The 15,775-nt window shown below is 37.3% G+C and overlaps 1 protein-coding gene across 3 annotated transcripts in view; it reads right to left on the reverse strand.

Annotated features, from left to right (window-relative positions):
* The window catches only part of DIP2B (DIP2 acetate--CoA ligase B (putative)), a 228,858-nt gene that overhangs the window by 57,791 nt on the left and 155,292 nt on the right, over positions 1-15,775 (reverse strand). The window contains exons 5-9 of one of the 3 annotated variants that reach the window (XM_055395794.2): positions 9,793-10,005; positions 7,010-7,162; positions 6,470-6,592; positions 3,163-3,360; positions 1,638-1,729 (exon numbers count right to left, since the gene is read on the reverse strand). In XM_055395794.2, coding sequence (XP_055251769.1) covers positions 1,638-1,729; positions 3,163-3,360; positions 6,470-6,592; positions 7,010-7,162; positions 9,793-10,005 — 779 coding nt within the window. The remainder of the gene's footprint in view (positions 1-1,637; positions 1,730-3,162; positions 3,361-6,469; positions 6,593-7,009; positions 7,163-9,792; positions 10,006-15,775) is intronic. The other 2 variants (XM_055395796.2, XM_055395797.2) reach the window with 2 other exon arrangements.

Raw genomic sequence — 15,775 nt, forward strand, 5'->3', positions numbered from 1 at the left:
GCAAGGCTAAAGCAATAAAATAAATCTGATGAATCTCTCTAGAGAGACAAGCCTGTTAAAGAATAAGTCTTATTTCTCTCAGAGATGAACCTACAAGAATGAAAGGACTCAATTACAACCTTAAGGCAAACCTAAGGTTTCTTTGTTTTTTGGTCACTCAGTCGTGTCTGACTCTTGGAGACCATATGAACTGCAGCCTGCTAGGCTCCTCTGTCCATGGAATTCTCCAGGCAATGATACTGGAGTGGGTAGCCATTCCCTTCTCCAGGGGATCTTCCAGACCCAGGAATCAAACCTGGGTCTCTCGTATTGCAGGCAGATTCTTTACCATCGAGCCACCAGGGAATTCCCAAATACTTTTTAACAAATTCACTGCATTAAATCCTTACTAATTTAACCAACAATGCAAGTGTTCTAGCAAGAAGGCATTTGGGAGTTTAAGCACCACTGGTAGAAACCTTTATGAATATAAAGTTAATTCACTTAAAAAAGGTAAACAGTGAAACCTCCATAATATGTTCAGACCTGTGATCTCACCTGTAATGTATCACAGGGACAACTGACTCTCCCTAATTTCCTCAAGAGATGCAAAAATACAGAAGTCATGATCACTGCAGAGCTTGTTACTTGGTTTGGATACTCACAGGTTAACATCTGAAACTTAATTATAACACTGGACCCCTGTCTTCCCTTCTCTCACTTTCAAATTCTCTTAAATTACTCCCAAGATAAGTTTAATTGTGAACCTTCCAGTATTTCTAAAAAAAATACTAACTCCAAAAGACACTTAAACAACCCATTTCCTTTCTGCACACAAGCGTCCATGTCGTTAGGAAGACACAAAACTACCTTCTCAGGGTTCAATGAAGATTATGAAACGCTCACATGTCACACTTATAAGTAAAAGTCTACTTTAGCTTCCCTTTGCCATGACGCAGAATTTTTAAAAGGCTAGTGTAGGAGATGCTGTAATCATGAGTCTACTAAGAAGAATTCTGTTGTGTATGCATTGGGTGTTTTATTCTACAACTCCAAATGAAAAGTAATGCTGGATGATTGGAAATACTTTTATTTAGAAAGTGCAAAAAAACCTCTAAATGTTAAATAAAATTTAATGTCACCTTCATTAAAGAAAAAATAATGATGTAAATTTGCTCCTCCTTAGAAGTAACATAACTCTCATTTCCTGTCTATATAAAACTCCAGAAAACTTGTTTTTAAAGTTTTATGGGGCATTTTTCAAAGAAAAATATCAAAGCGTAACCTTGATTGCTACTGTTGTTGTCCAAATACTGAAATATTTATTTACAGAAAGATTTAGGTTTCTTTTTATTTTCACTAGTACCTTAAAACAGTATACTGATTAGCAGCCACACAGAAAGAGACATGTGACTATTTTTCAAACTATAAATGCAAGAATTATAACCTGGGTTGGAACCAAATGATTTTCAACTTCTAAGAATAACACTTACATAAATTGTGCTGCTGTACATTAAAACCCAAATGATTTTCAGTTTCTAAGAATAACAGTTTTATAAATTGTGCTGTTGTATATTAAAAAAATCCAGAATGTGCATGCTAGAAAACAATAAAACATCACCTCCTTAAAAAAACAAAACAAAACAAAAAACAATTACCCTATCTCCAGGTTTTAATACAGGTTCATTTTTGGTCCCCAGTTTATTAAGCAGTGTATAGGCCAACTTTAAACTTCTGCTCCACAACTTTCCTAGAAAAAGAAAAGAAAATAATCATGTAGAAAAACACAGGTCTCCTTTAATAAGAAGGCACTCAGTTCACTAGCACAATGAATAAGATATCCATCAGCGGCAAATGATACATTAGACAAACATCACCCTCCACACACAGAGAGGCCTTCCCCACAAAAACTGCTTTACATTCACCCTAATTTAGGAAAGCCAGTCCTGTCTACAAGCAAAAAGGAAACCAAGAAAAGCTCACTCTAGACAATATTTCATATTCTTCTCTGATGTAATCTATCTTTAGAAATAATTTGATGCGAGCTGATCACACTTAAAAAGGAAGGAAACAATTTTTTATCACAAGACTGAAAATCAGAAGACCACTTCTTTCTAAGCCTTTTCTGAAGAACCACTTACATATATGGTATTGAATACTTGAAGTAACTGCAAAGCAGAAGTATGACTGAAATGACTGAGTATTCCATATCACTATATTTCAGTGAAAACAGACAATAAAATGAAAATTATGTGAAACATGCGGATATATTCACAGATATTAAATAAACATGTAAAAATATCGCTGCTTTCTTGAAGGGTATATGGATGAGATTAATGTATAGCTCCTGAGATGAATGCTAAAAACAACTTTAGGGAGGAAAGTCTATTCTTTCCCTTTTCTTGCTCCTTTTCCCAACCACCTTATAAATTGTTAGTTGAGATTATGAAGAAACTGAAAGAGAAATCACTTTACTTTGCACAGGTATGTTAGTTTTATATACAACTCATTCAGAGGGGCATCAAAGGTGAAAACTCATGTCAATCTGCACAATTCTTTAAATAAAACCATTTTTCTTCTCTAAAATAGTCTATATGGAGGTCTCTGGATAATGTACATCACTTTAGAAGGGAAAGAGGAATCTGTCTGAATAAACTAGAACAAAAGTGCACAGCCCAGGTTGAATCCATTCTTCTTGTTATTTAAGAGAAAACGTAATAAAAATATCTTAAAAATTTATAAAACAAAACTAAATGGAAAAGTACTGATACTCTGATCATTATAGAAGCCTGTGCCTATTACGTGCAAGTGTCAGGATGAAGTAAATGACAAAGACATGAAAAGTAATCAACTTCAATTTTTAGATAGAACTCTGATTTTTACCATCACCATTAATCCTGCCCAAATGTCCTCCTAAAATCCTCTCCTGGTATTTAAACATCAGTGGATCTACAAAGTCTCTTTCTTCTTTTAAGTAACAGCTGCTGGCAATAGTCACTTTAGCAAAAGAAAATATTTGGCAACAGCTATATTTAGGAGCTTAGGATCCCACTGAAATAGTTTAAAAGATCTACTGAAATAAAGTGACCAGTCACCACTAGATAGCAAGATTGAAAAAAACATTACCCATGATAATCTGAAGAGCTATTAGGAGAAAAGGAAGCTGGACTCATGTAAACTCACCATAAGTAAGAGTGTAAACTGGCTTCCCCGTTACATCCAGTGCAGTCAGACAGGGGCATTTTGCCTGAGTAGTGCCCCAGCGCTGCAGGGCAGACTCCAGAGCAGGGGGCCAGTTACAGATGACTCCCAGTGGCTCACCCTTCACAGGGGTCATCTGCCGTCCCTCAGGCCTGGGTTGGTTAGGGTCTGGCTGAGGTACTGTACCAAAAAACACCCCAATAGGTTACATGAACAAAAGATCTGAAATAAGTACAAATAGCAGCTAACATAACTGAGGTCTCTAATCTTAAAATATTTCTCTTTCCCTTTTTCTGGCTTAAACTTACTCTGAGAAAAGAAAGGACATTGTTAGAAATAGTAATCCACACACTGGGCCTTAATTCATTTTCCCACATAACTGTAAAACCACATTTAATACATTTTATGCAACAAAACCTGACCCTGACAAAGCAAATCCCCAAACACACAAAAAAGCATAAATTTGCATTTAGTACTTTTACAATTTTTAGTAAATGTTTTTTGGTTGTTGTTTTATTCTTAGTAAACTTGTTTTAAAATCTTTAGCTTGTGTCTAATGTTAGAGAGCCAGGTTCTACCTCACCAGGTTATGTTTAATGAAAAACCATGGAACTGTGAGTCAGGAAACCCAAGCTTACATTCACTTTTTACTAGTATGACCTTGGGAAAAAGGAGTTACGTGAGCCTTTTTTCATCTGTAAAATGCAAATATAGTAACAGGTATACAACAGGGACCTACTGGCATCAGGAAGACAAGGGGCATGAATGACAATGTCCCTTCCTGTCTCTGCACCTCTGCGCACATCTCACATGGCCAACCCTTTGCCTCTTGGTGAATGTGCATTCATCCTTCTTAGGAGATACCTTCCCTGGGAAGCCGCCCGGCCATTCCTTCCTTAGTTCCTCCACACTTCACATGAGTGCACTCTTATTAAAGCACTGAGGATACTTAAGAGCTTCTATTACTCTAGACGGTTTTCTCCCTCTTAGACTGAGAGTTCCTGGGGAGAAGACATAGGCTCTTATTCTTCTTATTGCCTTTAGTGCCTAATATATAATGGTTGCTTAATTGATGTTAACTAAATTGAACGGAACTTGGGGGAGAAAAAGGAAAAGCACTAGGCAATTCCCTGGTGGTCCAGTGGTTAGGACTCAGTACTTTCACTGCCGGCGCCCCAGTGGTGGGAGAAATAAGATCCCACGTAGTATGGCCAAAAAAAATTTTTTTAAAGCAGTAGATTTATAATAGGGTAAATTCCAGAAACTGGAGGTGAATAATATTTCATACTTTTTCACAGAGACAGAAAAGTTCTCTTAATTTTTTTACAATAAACAAGTACTGCTGGAACTTAAAAAAAAAAATCCAGTATTTTCATAGCAGGAAGGATAATTTACATATGGAACAAAAGGTCAAGTGTTCACTGAATGTCAACTCTGTATGTAAGATGTGATAAACATTGAGAAGATAAATGCTGCACAGATCATTCTTTGAACAAACATTTATTGCTTCTAATAATGTCAGGTACAAGTAGTACAGAGCCATGTCCTCTAGGAGCATCCAGCGTGCAGTAGTGGGGAACCACACTCGTACACAGAGCAAAGCACACATGGCCAGGGCATGACACAGATATGAGGAGAAAGGGCAGCAGAGGACCATGCCTCCGAGCTTAGAGGATGAGGGCGCCCACCCGGAGGAGGTAACGCCTGGGCTGAGTCTTAAAGGAAGAGCAGGGATTAGACAGGTGAACAGGAGACAAGAGAAGGAGCACAGAAGAGAGCATGGATGGAATGAGCACCAAGTATTAGAAGGGCAAGTGAAATATGAAATGAAATGCATGTTGAAGCTCAATTTAATGACAGATTCGGGAAAACTTAAAACGTCTTCACTCATTTTTCTACTGATACAAAATTAACAGTTTCACTTTCCAACTCACCACCCTAGGTCACTAACGTTTGCATACTCCCAGACCCTAAACCACCTAACTATAAAAATAAACATGGGTGATTCTATACATTATTGCCATCCATTAGGCCTCACTGCAGACCCTGGGGCATACTCTTCCAAAGACTTCCAAAGACATAAAGGTATTTTTCTCTTCCAAAGATAACTGTCATTCAAATGAAAAATCATTGCCTATTTAACATTAGTGGGAAGCTGTTAGCTCTATTTGGCCAATGAATGTTGCTCAAGTATGATTCCTATTAGATTTGACTTTCATTTGCCTTCTGAACACACAGTACTAAAAAGACTGAAGAGGCTATTACTGGCATAGACACTTGAAAATTCAGTTCATCAAGAAAGATGACCATAGTTCAGTGAGTTTAGTGACTCCAAAAGAAAGAGAAATTCATCTTAAGCTCATACATCACGTTGCTTGGTGCTTCCTGCTGCATCAAATGGGCTAAGACTGGGTTGAGTCTACTAACATGCTTAGTTCCGTTAAAGTCTGATGTGATCAAAGTCTGTTAGTCTCAGGACATAAAAATGGACTGCAAAATTACCAAGGCTCAAATCTTCAGACAAAGGCTTTTTTTAGATAGATCTATTCATCACCCACCTTTAATAACTATTAATATCAAATGGCTACCTTCTATGCCCCCACATAGCCCCTTCCCAATCTTTCTATTAAATTCTAGATTCATTTTATCCCTAAATATTTTTTAAATTGTTGAGAGAATAAATCACTCTTATCACTTTCTCTAGGGAGCTTTCCCCAACCATACAGATGAGACCGATTTCTTCCTTTCTCCAAGTTGCCAGTACCAGTTGATACATACTTATTGACTAAACTCAGTTTCCGACTGCAGTGTATGTTTTGTCTAAATTGGAAACAGCATGATGGAAGTGACTATATTTTTATGAACATTTCAACCATCCACCATGTTAAAACAGATCTATATATGTGCTGACTGACTGATTTAACAAAAATGACTGGGTTATATATATTAAAAACAAAAAAGGGCAAACTTTTGAGAATGAATTTGACACTTCTAAGATAATGACAAATATAAATAATTTTTTAAATTATCTGCTTGTTCCTAATTTTAAAAAACTTATTTCCAAGGATAATTCTATGTTCCATAGTTATCTCCTTGTCCTTCCCTCCTCTCCCTCTATTTTTCATCTGAGATTTAAAATATAAATGATCATAAGGGAAAAAAGATCAGAAAACTATGAACTCTTCAACCAAAAATGATGCCTTATCCATCCATAAATCCTATAATATCTACATGCAGTAACTGTTCACAAAATTTCTAAGGAATATACGTGGTTTGGTATTATTACCACTACCTTCCACAATTTCTTCAGAATCATCCACAAAAAATTCTTTTAAGGGAGGCCTTTTGGGTCGTTTCAGAGTGTTGAGAAGCTGCTGGATTTTTGTGGATACTCTGCTATTGACAGGAACACCTATAGAGAAAAAAATGGTAAGTTAAAACTAACCGATTTTAGGAATATTTCACTTCCTCAATTCTCTTAGGAGCTTTCATTTTTAATGATGTTTGGCCTTTGTTCACAGTCTCATTCTATTTCAGCTGGGCTAAATAGGAACAAATATGTACAGGATAATTTTTATGGCAAGAGTAAAAATATGGTGCTATTATTAATACTGTTTGAAGACTCCATCTAACATCCCTTTTCTCTCCTAGCATTCTTTTCTTTTTCCATACTTTTTGTTCAGAGTATCTTTGAAAAGAGAGAGCTAAAATGATTTATGTGAATAGGTCACAAGTCCTGTCACTGCTGGACATTAGACACTGCTGTTTATAATTCGAAATTTTTGAATTTAACTAATATGTCGTATTTAACTACCAAACAGCTGCCTACCATCAGCTGTATCCATAAGGCTGGACCTGTTGGATCCTTTGTGCATGCCTTTAACTATCCCCGATGGGGGTAGATCAATATTTGCTGGGCGTATTGAGGAAGATGATGACGAAGAGGTAGTTGTAGTGACGTCAGGGGGAGCAGAGAAATTCTCTAAGAGGGGAGAAAACAAAATTTAAAATTATGTTAGCAGTAAGAATAAGAATCTTTAAGTCTTTTTTTGTTGCTGCTGTTTGTTTTTTAACAAGAGAGAAAACTACTTAAAGGGGACTACCTCTAATTTTACTAGCAAGATATAATGAGACAAACAGGTTAAGTCAGGGCATACCAGCTTTCTAAAACTATTACTTTTGAGAACTTAAGCAGGCTTAGTAAGATCAAATCACATATCAAATATTTCTCAAACACATTCTTTTCTACACAGAAAGTCTGGTAGAAATCCAATGTTATAAAAATAACCACAATAAAATAAAAATTGCTGGTGACTTCAAAATGAAACCAAAGTCAATATGATCATTACGGTACTAACATTCTAGTCTCTGAGCATTTCTTCATTTATGGTGGTTTATCTATGTCTCTTCACTCACTAAGGACAGAAACTGCATCTTGAAAGTGGGTCAGATTGCTCAAGTCTCAGATGAAGAAAACTAGATAAAATCCATCTTTAATTTTTGTAAAACAACCCAAAGGTAACTTGAATCTACTTGAAAGACAAGGTTCTTCCCTTATTCTAAGCATGATTAAACAGGGCTGTGTTATTCTGCTTCATGTAGGGATTCTTACTATAAAGAAATAATGATATAGTTGGAAGAGAGCCACTGAACAGGGAAGTGTTACCAAAAAATTAGAAGAAGAAAAAGAAAATTAGAGGAAGCAAAACGCAGAGTTCACAAGAATAATGAAAAGCCACTCAAAACTATGAACAAGGAAAAAAGCATAATATAAACAATTTCTAAAATTATTTTGGGATTTAGATTTCCAGGCCCCAAAAGTCTATACTTACTAGCTTAATACTTTTTAAAGCTTTAAATACTTTGCACAAGTATACTGCAGTATAGTCTTTCTGTAGGATGATGTGGTTAACAAAGCACTAAAAATAGACATTTTTACCTGACCCAGCAATTCCACTTATAGGAATACATCCTAAGAGGAAACAATCAAACAAAAGGACAAAGTTGTGTGTGTGAGGATGTTCATTTCAGTTTTCATACAGCAAAAAACTGGATACTACTTAAATGTCCAAAATAGGGAAATGGCTAAAATAAACATGGCAGAGCCATATATAGTGGCATATTTGAAAACCATGAAGACAAAAGTATGATTCTATATTAAAGATATAAAAGATTTCTGCTTTAAAAGCAGACATGTCTGCTAATAAAAGCAGATTCTATTTAGTACCATTTCATTTCTGTAAAAACAAAACCAGAGCCTTATGTTATGCAAATAAAGTCTAGGATCACCTGAAAGTGATAATATTGAAGTGTTATACATAAGTGGGGCTGTAGCTTATTTTTCCTTATATCTGTATTTTCAAATTTTTCCTTTAGAAACATGAAGTACTTACTAATTTCTGTTAGAGCAAACATCGAAAAGGCAATAATGTTGGATAAAATGGTTCCTGTGAGTTCCTGAACTTTTCACAGAGTAGAAGCAACATGAGATATGAAGTCAGGTAAAATCATCTTGTTAACAAAAATTGAGATAAAGTTAACTGAGTACCAGGAAACTATCTTTCACAAGTGAAACTGCTCTTTTAGACAATGTGGAAATAAAACCTGACCCTGCCATGGCTCTGTTGCTGACCCCCCCAAAAGGAGAAGTGTTGAGTCTGCTCATCTGTAGCTGCTTTGGGGTGGGGGGTGGGTGTCAGTCAATTAAGAGCACAGGACAAGCCATCGGCTGCTGGCCCTGACCTTTTAATGTAGGCAAGCATGACCTTAAAGTAGCTATTTTCTTTAAAAATTACAGGCTTGAATCAAAAGGTTTCCAAGTTTTTCCTTTTCAGAAATCACTTAATAAACATACTTATAAAGTGGTACAAGAAAGTCACTGACAAAAAATTAAGACACCAAAATGCAAATGAATTGTCAAGAAAAAAGGAATGGTATCACAGACACATGATGTTTATATATATTGCTTCATGCTGTGTGTACCAACTAATTAAGCAAAGGCAGAGACCTGAACTTTTATCTTTATTTGCAGATGTCACAGACGCTTAGAACACACACACACACACAAACATAAAGCCAAGTCAAGCAAAAGCACTGACCGACATTCTCAGCCCGCACACTTCTGTTGCAATAGTACAGCAGCAAGGACAATAAATCCAGTCTTTATGCTACAGACGAAAATCTCACCGATACTGTCTGAATTCCGAATTTTCCCAGGTTTAATTTTTTTTTTTTTTTGAGAGAGAGAGAGAATATAGGCAACAATCCTGGGAAAAATCTAAGATGTGGTGTCTTTGAACACTTTTTCCTTGATGGAATATTCTCCAGTACAGATAAAGCACACTAAGACTGGTGTTACATCTTGCAGCTTGAGTATTGCTTATGGAAATATCTATGGCTTCAGGTGGGCAATACTATCGCCAATAAAGCAGACATCCTCCATTGTTCCAAATGTGCAGCTCGTGTTTCCTTCTTTGCCTCATTGTTTGTCATGTTCATTTTGATACTATTTTTTTTAGGCCATCCTGAAAAAACCTAACACAAATCATAAACTATTTCCTGGCTCCTGGGAGCCAAATGGAACATAATTTCTTGGGGAGATTCACCTCCTACCTATTCGAGTATTGGCAAATACATCAGCTAGAGACCCACTGGTTCCTTTGACCTCTCCATGGGACAGCGTAGAAGATGCGGATGAAGAAGTGGACGATCCCTGAATTGACCGGTTGATCCAGGACTCAGCATTCTGTAAGCTCTGTTGCAAAGCAGCAGAGAGAGCAGCTTGGCGTCTCAGAGAGCCCTCATCCTCAGAGGCCGAAGACGTGTCTGTGTGGAATTAGAAAAACAGAAGTTCTCGATCCTGCCTAGAACACAGACCTTCCAGATCTTTCTCAATTAGCACACATTCAACTTTGACAGCAGCAAAACATTTTATGTAAAATTTCTTGCGAATCTCAAGGCAAGGCTTATGAACCAAAGTTTGCAAAAATAAAACAGCCAAAATCTAGAGGTTATTTTAAGCTCTTTTTAAAAACCCATTTTGAACATTTAAACTTCAGTCACTGTTTTTGTTGTTGCTGTTGCAGTTGTTTTGTTTTTTTGGTTCTGGGCTTAATCAGTATCTAAATTCTTCTGGCTTATCTCCTTATGTTCAAATAATGCTGAACTGCTTCTATTATCTTCCTCAGCGTCTTTGTTAGAGAACACTGTGATGGGCTGCTACCCTGATTTTCACAAGTACTTATTAATTAGTGTCTACTTAAAAGGAAATGATCTTGATGGCAAATATAAAAATCTTATTTTTGGTAACAACAACTGAAGTGCCAAACAGTGAACTAGATTTTGGGGAACTGACTTCTGTGGAATAAGAAACAGTGCTCAGCCCAGCAGCAGTCATGGTTTTAGTGGGAAAGCTAGCTGGACACAGGGCACAGGTGAGCTCTCCAAACAAGACTGGAGAGGCCACAGAGGTACTTTTCTCCTTGGTTGCCAGAGAACTGTGAGGAATTCACTGGTGTCTGTATTTAGACCGGCTCTGACTTTCTAAATTAGAAAAGTATGCATAAAAAAATAAAAAGAGAAAAGTTCAACCAAATATAGGACAGCTAAGGGAAGCAGAAGTCAAGAATTTATTCCAGTGCTCTGAGCATATGAGGCATACATGTTACAGCGGCATTTGGTCTGATGTCAGATAAACCCTCCTAAATGATTTTGAGGGTTACAATTCATGACTTGTGCCTTGAATTTCATTCAATTTTAAAAAAATTAATATTCTATGGTTAGTCCTGCTGAACTCTTTCCTCTAACTCAAGTGAAACTGCAGGTCCGAGTTCTACTTCAGTTTAGACAGCCAGAGAGATAATTAACAGAGCTAGAACACTGCTAGCTCCTGACAACAGAAATTCAAAGAACAAAAGACTAATTTAATCTAGAAGTCAAATTGTGAGGATCTGAGTAAGAAAGTTAATGACTATATCCTTTCTTCCTGTTTTCAAACTACCCCTAATTTATTATCTCACACTGAAGGAGATGTGAGGCCCAAGACTTATTATTATTTTACAGTGTACTACTTAACTGTAATATGTGCTAGGAACTATCAGTTCTGGGAGTTTTGAGATGTATAAATTCTTATGAGTCAGTAAATGCCCTAAGAAGGCTTACCATCTAGTACAGAAGACACACAACTCCTCAGATTATTTCATATGAATATAATAGATGCCAAGAAATGGGGTGAGCAAAGGGTTTCATAGGAGGAACTCCAATCTCAGTCAGGGATTGAAATACTTCTATGTAAATCATGTGGACTTTGGGGAGTTAAGAGCAAAAGAGGCTGGAGAGGTAAACAGTGACCAGACTCCAAAGGGATAAAGTGATGAGGTTCTTTAAAAAGAAAAGAGATTTATAATCAAAAGGAGGGTGACAAAAGGAAAATACAGAGAAAGAAATGTAACAGCTCCTGTAAAATTTTACTTAATGAAAATATTTTTTGCATAATCTTAAAGAAAAATGTTCAACTGTACCTTGGGAGGCAGAGATTTCTGCCTTTGCAAACATGCTTTAAAAAAAGAAAAAAGCATCTATGGGAGGAATGGGACAGGTGAATCTGACCCTGAGAATAAAGTATTATGGGGGTGATACATCACAGGATCCCACAACCTCCACTGTATTCACGGAGTGTCTTTATTGCACCATTTATTTTAATCTGTGTAAGTCTAAAATCAGAATAACTCAATTTTTAAAAGATAGTAAAAACAGTATTTTCATGATTAGGTTTGTGGAAAATTGGCTTCATTATGTTTCTATACTGGATCAATTATGTAATTAGGTATATTGTTTCAATTCAATTACCTTGTTTGCCGGCTAGTCCTCCTTAAGAGTGTTTAGTGACTACAACTGTGGGGAGACTTAGTGCAGTAGAAAAAACATGGCTTTGGTGTCCTTGCATTGGAACTCTGGGGCCACCATTTTCAAGCTATGTAGGGGACAAAGTTGCCCATCCGAGAAGGCTGTTTGCTTATTTATCCATTTAATAAATACTCTAAGGATTACACTAGTTGGCAGGAATAAAATGGTAAGCAAGAAGACACAGTCCCTACTATAACAGGACTTAGAGTCTTAAAGAAGTTCAGGGTTGGTGCCCAAGGAAGTGAGACCTCAACCAAGGTGAGAAGGGTTAAGTAGGAATCATTTATGAGAGGCACAGAGGTGGGGACAGAGGGGAGTCAGGTGAGAAACCTGGGAGGGGGCAGGAAACAAAGCACATTTGAAGATCTGGAAGAGATGAGACTAGCTGAAGCACAGGATGCAAAACGGGTAGTGACAAAAGATGAGGCTGGACAAGCAGGCAGCACTGGGTTGCTAACGGCCACGTAAGTCAGCTAAGGAAACTCACCTGTGCTAACTGCTGCGGGGGAGCCCCAGACAAGACGAGCTACAGAAAGCACCAGTAGTGCCCAAATATAACAGGTGGCCAATAAACATCAAGCCCCCCTTTCCCCTGGAAATCCCACCCTACGTTACCTCACAGGTACAGAACTTCGGCTCTGCAAAGTTTTACAGTTTACATGTTAAGATTACACAAAATGTAAGTAGCTCTCTAGGACAATATCTTAAAAAAAAAAAAGCTCCTTTACATATTCATACATTTTATACTTTTTTAAAAAAAATAACTGTCACCCACAAAACTGTTAGGGATTAGTAGAAAATTGGGCAAGATTAAATTAATATTAACAAAGTCATTCTTTTCCCACTGATTCTGCTCCAGTTATAGGAACTCACAACTCTTATCTATCATAACTAAAGTCCTTGCCAAACCACTTGTATATGATGAATTTAATAGGTTTACACAACAGGAAAATATTCTGGAAATATAGCGTGCCCTTCAGGTTGTAACTGGTGTGACTTTAACACTGTATCATTTAATACTGATTACTGGGAAGTCTAAAATCCATTTATAATCAATCAGGAAACATATAATGAGGGGTATGGTGCAAGCTACAAAAGTTCCTGGAAAGACAATGCCTGACACTGGGTTCTGACAGCCGATACCCAAATTAGGTCCAGATACCAGCTTAGAACAGCAGGTAAGTCAAGATTCACTGAAAGGAAGACCTCACCCTAACAAATGCTACAAAATATGACACATAAACTAGGCCAGGAAATGAGAGCTTCAAAGAACAAGTAAGGGAAACAACCATTAAGACAGTTAGTATACAGTAGTCTGGAGTCCATGGAAAGAAATATTTGTGTGTGTTTGGGGCAGGCGGAGGGGAAGGGGTGGTATCAGGTAGGAGAGTGTCATGTTCCCTTGCACTGGTGGGTCAGGGGAATGAAGGACTTCCAGAACCTTAAAGAGGGGCAAAGTAAGTTTCCACGTAGGCAAAGAGAGTATGAAGCTTAGGAAGGAAAAGCTTTAGAGACCCAAGAAGGTGCAATCTAGGAATAAAAACTTATGTGAAAAAGAAGATTAAAAGGTTAGTTCGAAAGCAATCCATTCTGGACTTACCTTGGGCTACAAATTCTGAAGTGATTAATCTAGCACTACACTCAATCAGGGTGGATACTGATTGACCAGACGTGGATCAGGAAGATGTTCAGAACTATCTGAGAGATTTTCCAGCATCCCACAGTGATCTGGGTGCACAGAGAGCTGGCTGGGATGGGAAATTACTATCTAATCGCTGATCAGCAGAGGCCCATGCATTGTCTATTAACATCCATATGGGGATACTTATGAGAGAGGGGCGCTCACTAGTAATAATTACTCCAGGATCACTCTACCCATAAGGGATTTCCGAACACTGTTTTTCAAGGATTGTACCACGTCTATGAAAAAACATTTCACAAAATGAACTAGTATTACAATTAATCCTGCGGTGAGAAGACAGGTACTTTTTTTTTTAACTTACTGCCTGCTTGAAAAGTTAGACCAAATATGCAGCAATTGCTAGAGCTCCAGAATAAAACCAGAAAACATTTACTTGACACGGTAGTTCAGTTGGTAAAGAACCTGCCTGCAATGTAGGAGACCAGGGGTTCAATCCCTGGGTTGGGAAGATCCCCTGGAGAAGGAAATGGCAACCCACTTCAGTCTTCTTACCTGGAGAATCCCATGGACAGTGGAGCCTACAGTCTATGGGGTCACAAGAATCGGACACGACTTACTGACTAAACCATCACCATGGTAGGATGAGAGGCCATACGCCAAGTGGTTTAGAGAATAGGCTTTTTAAGGCCAGACTGCTTTGGATTCCAATCTTAGCTCTGCCATTGATAGGAGCTGGCCAAAACAGTTCTTACGCGTCTTACTTCTACTGTTTTTCTATTGTTCTTTTCTATTTTGGGGTTGTTTGCTCACAAAATCCAGCGTATCTTTATCTGTGGGGATTTTAAATCCCTAGACTGATGTACGTCCCAGAAACCACTTGTGCCCCAGGTTATCATCAGCCTAGGACCACTTTCTAACATTAGATTTAACAAACAGGACACCAGAATTCAATTCTTGTACCTACTGACCACAAATTATTAGAGAAGGTCCCTGCCCTCATTATTCTAAGGCAAAGCAGGCAAGCTTTCTTGAGATTTTCTTTTGCTGGGAGGTTAATTTTTAATTTAATTTTTTCCAATTGTCCCTTCTGCTAAAGATGTGAACCCCTCTGGGATCTCAATCCCAACTTTCAACCTTACGTATGTCTGAGGTTTTACCTTTCCTACCCTTACAGTAATTAAAATTTAGGTCCTTTGTGGATGGTCTCTTCTCCTCCCTAGGACAGCCAAAGTCAGCCCCATCTCACCATACTGATTCTTAGTGATCATTCTCTACCTCTCTCACTCCTGTATGTATTTAAAAAGAAGCTGATTATATTCTACCTAGTATTTCTAAAGAGAAATTTTCTTTTCCCTCTTTCTAAGAGAGTTTTCAGGTTGTTTAACTGACCACACAGCTAGAAATAGATATCTGAGCAAGTTATTGAGCCTCTTTAAATCTGTTGTCTCATCTGTAAAATCGAAAGAGAATTGTCAAGAAAACAAATGATGAAAAAATGTTAAGCACTTAGTCTTCTGACTAGTACACAGATATTCTCAAGAAATGGTAGCTATCAAATTACGATTATTGGAAAACCTTAAATTTTACAATCACTTATTGAAATAAACTAATTCAATCTGATAGACTGGGTTTTTGTTGTGCTTTGGCTTAAAGAATATTGAATATCAAACTTCTAAGTACTTGCGGAGCTCTACTCATAACTCATATCAATACTAATGAAAGCATGTTATTAAAAGATCCAAAATTTATTAATTATAGCACATTTATAGAGGTCTGATTTGCCATCTCTGTTTACTTTGTGATTCTGAATAAAATTAGAATATCTACGGGAACTCTCCAAGTTAGTAACTGACTAATAATGCTTTAGCCTATAAGCTCTCAGAAGGCAACAGCTGTTCAATTTGTTTGGAATAATACCCATTCCAGGACCATGCATATAGGAGTATCTATTAAGCAAAAAAGAACTTTCCAGGAGTAAAAACAAAATCAAGCAACGAGTCTGACACATAATTGCTAAATCCTAGGACAAATCACTTAGTGATTGTAAGC

This window comes from Moschus berezovskii, chromosome 6, assembly GCF_049115385.1.
Source record: "Moschus berezovskii isolate FMDL1 chromosome 6, NW_MosBer_1.0, whole genome shotgun sequence".
Lineage (NCBI taxonomy): Eukaryota > Metazoa > Chordata > Mammalia > Artiodactyla > Moschidae > Moschus > Moschus berezovskii.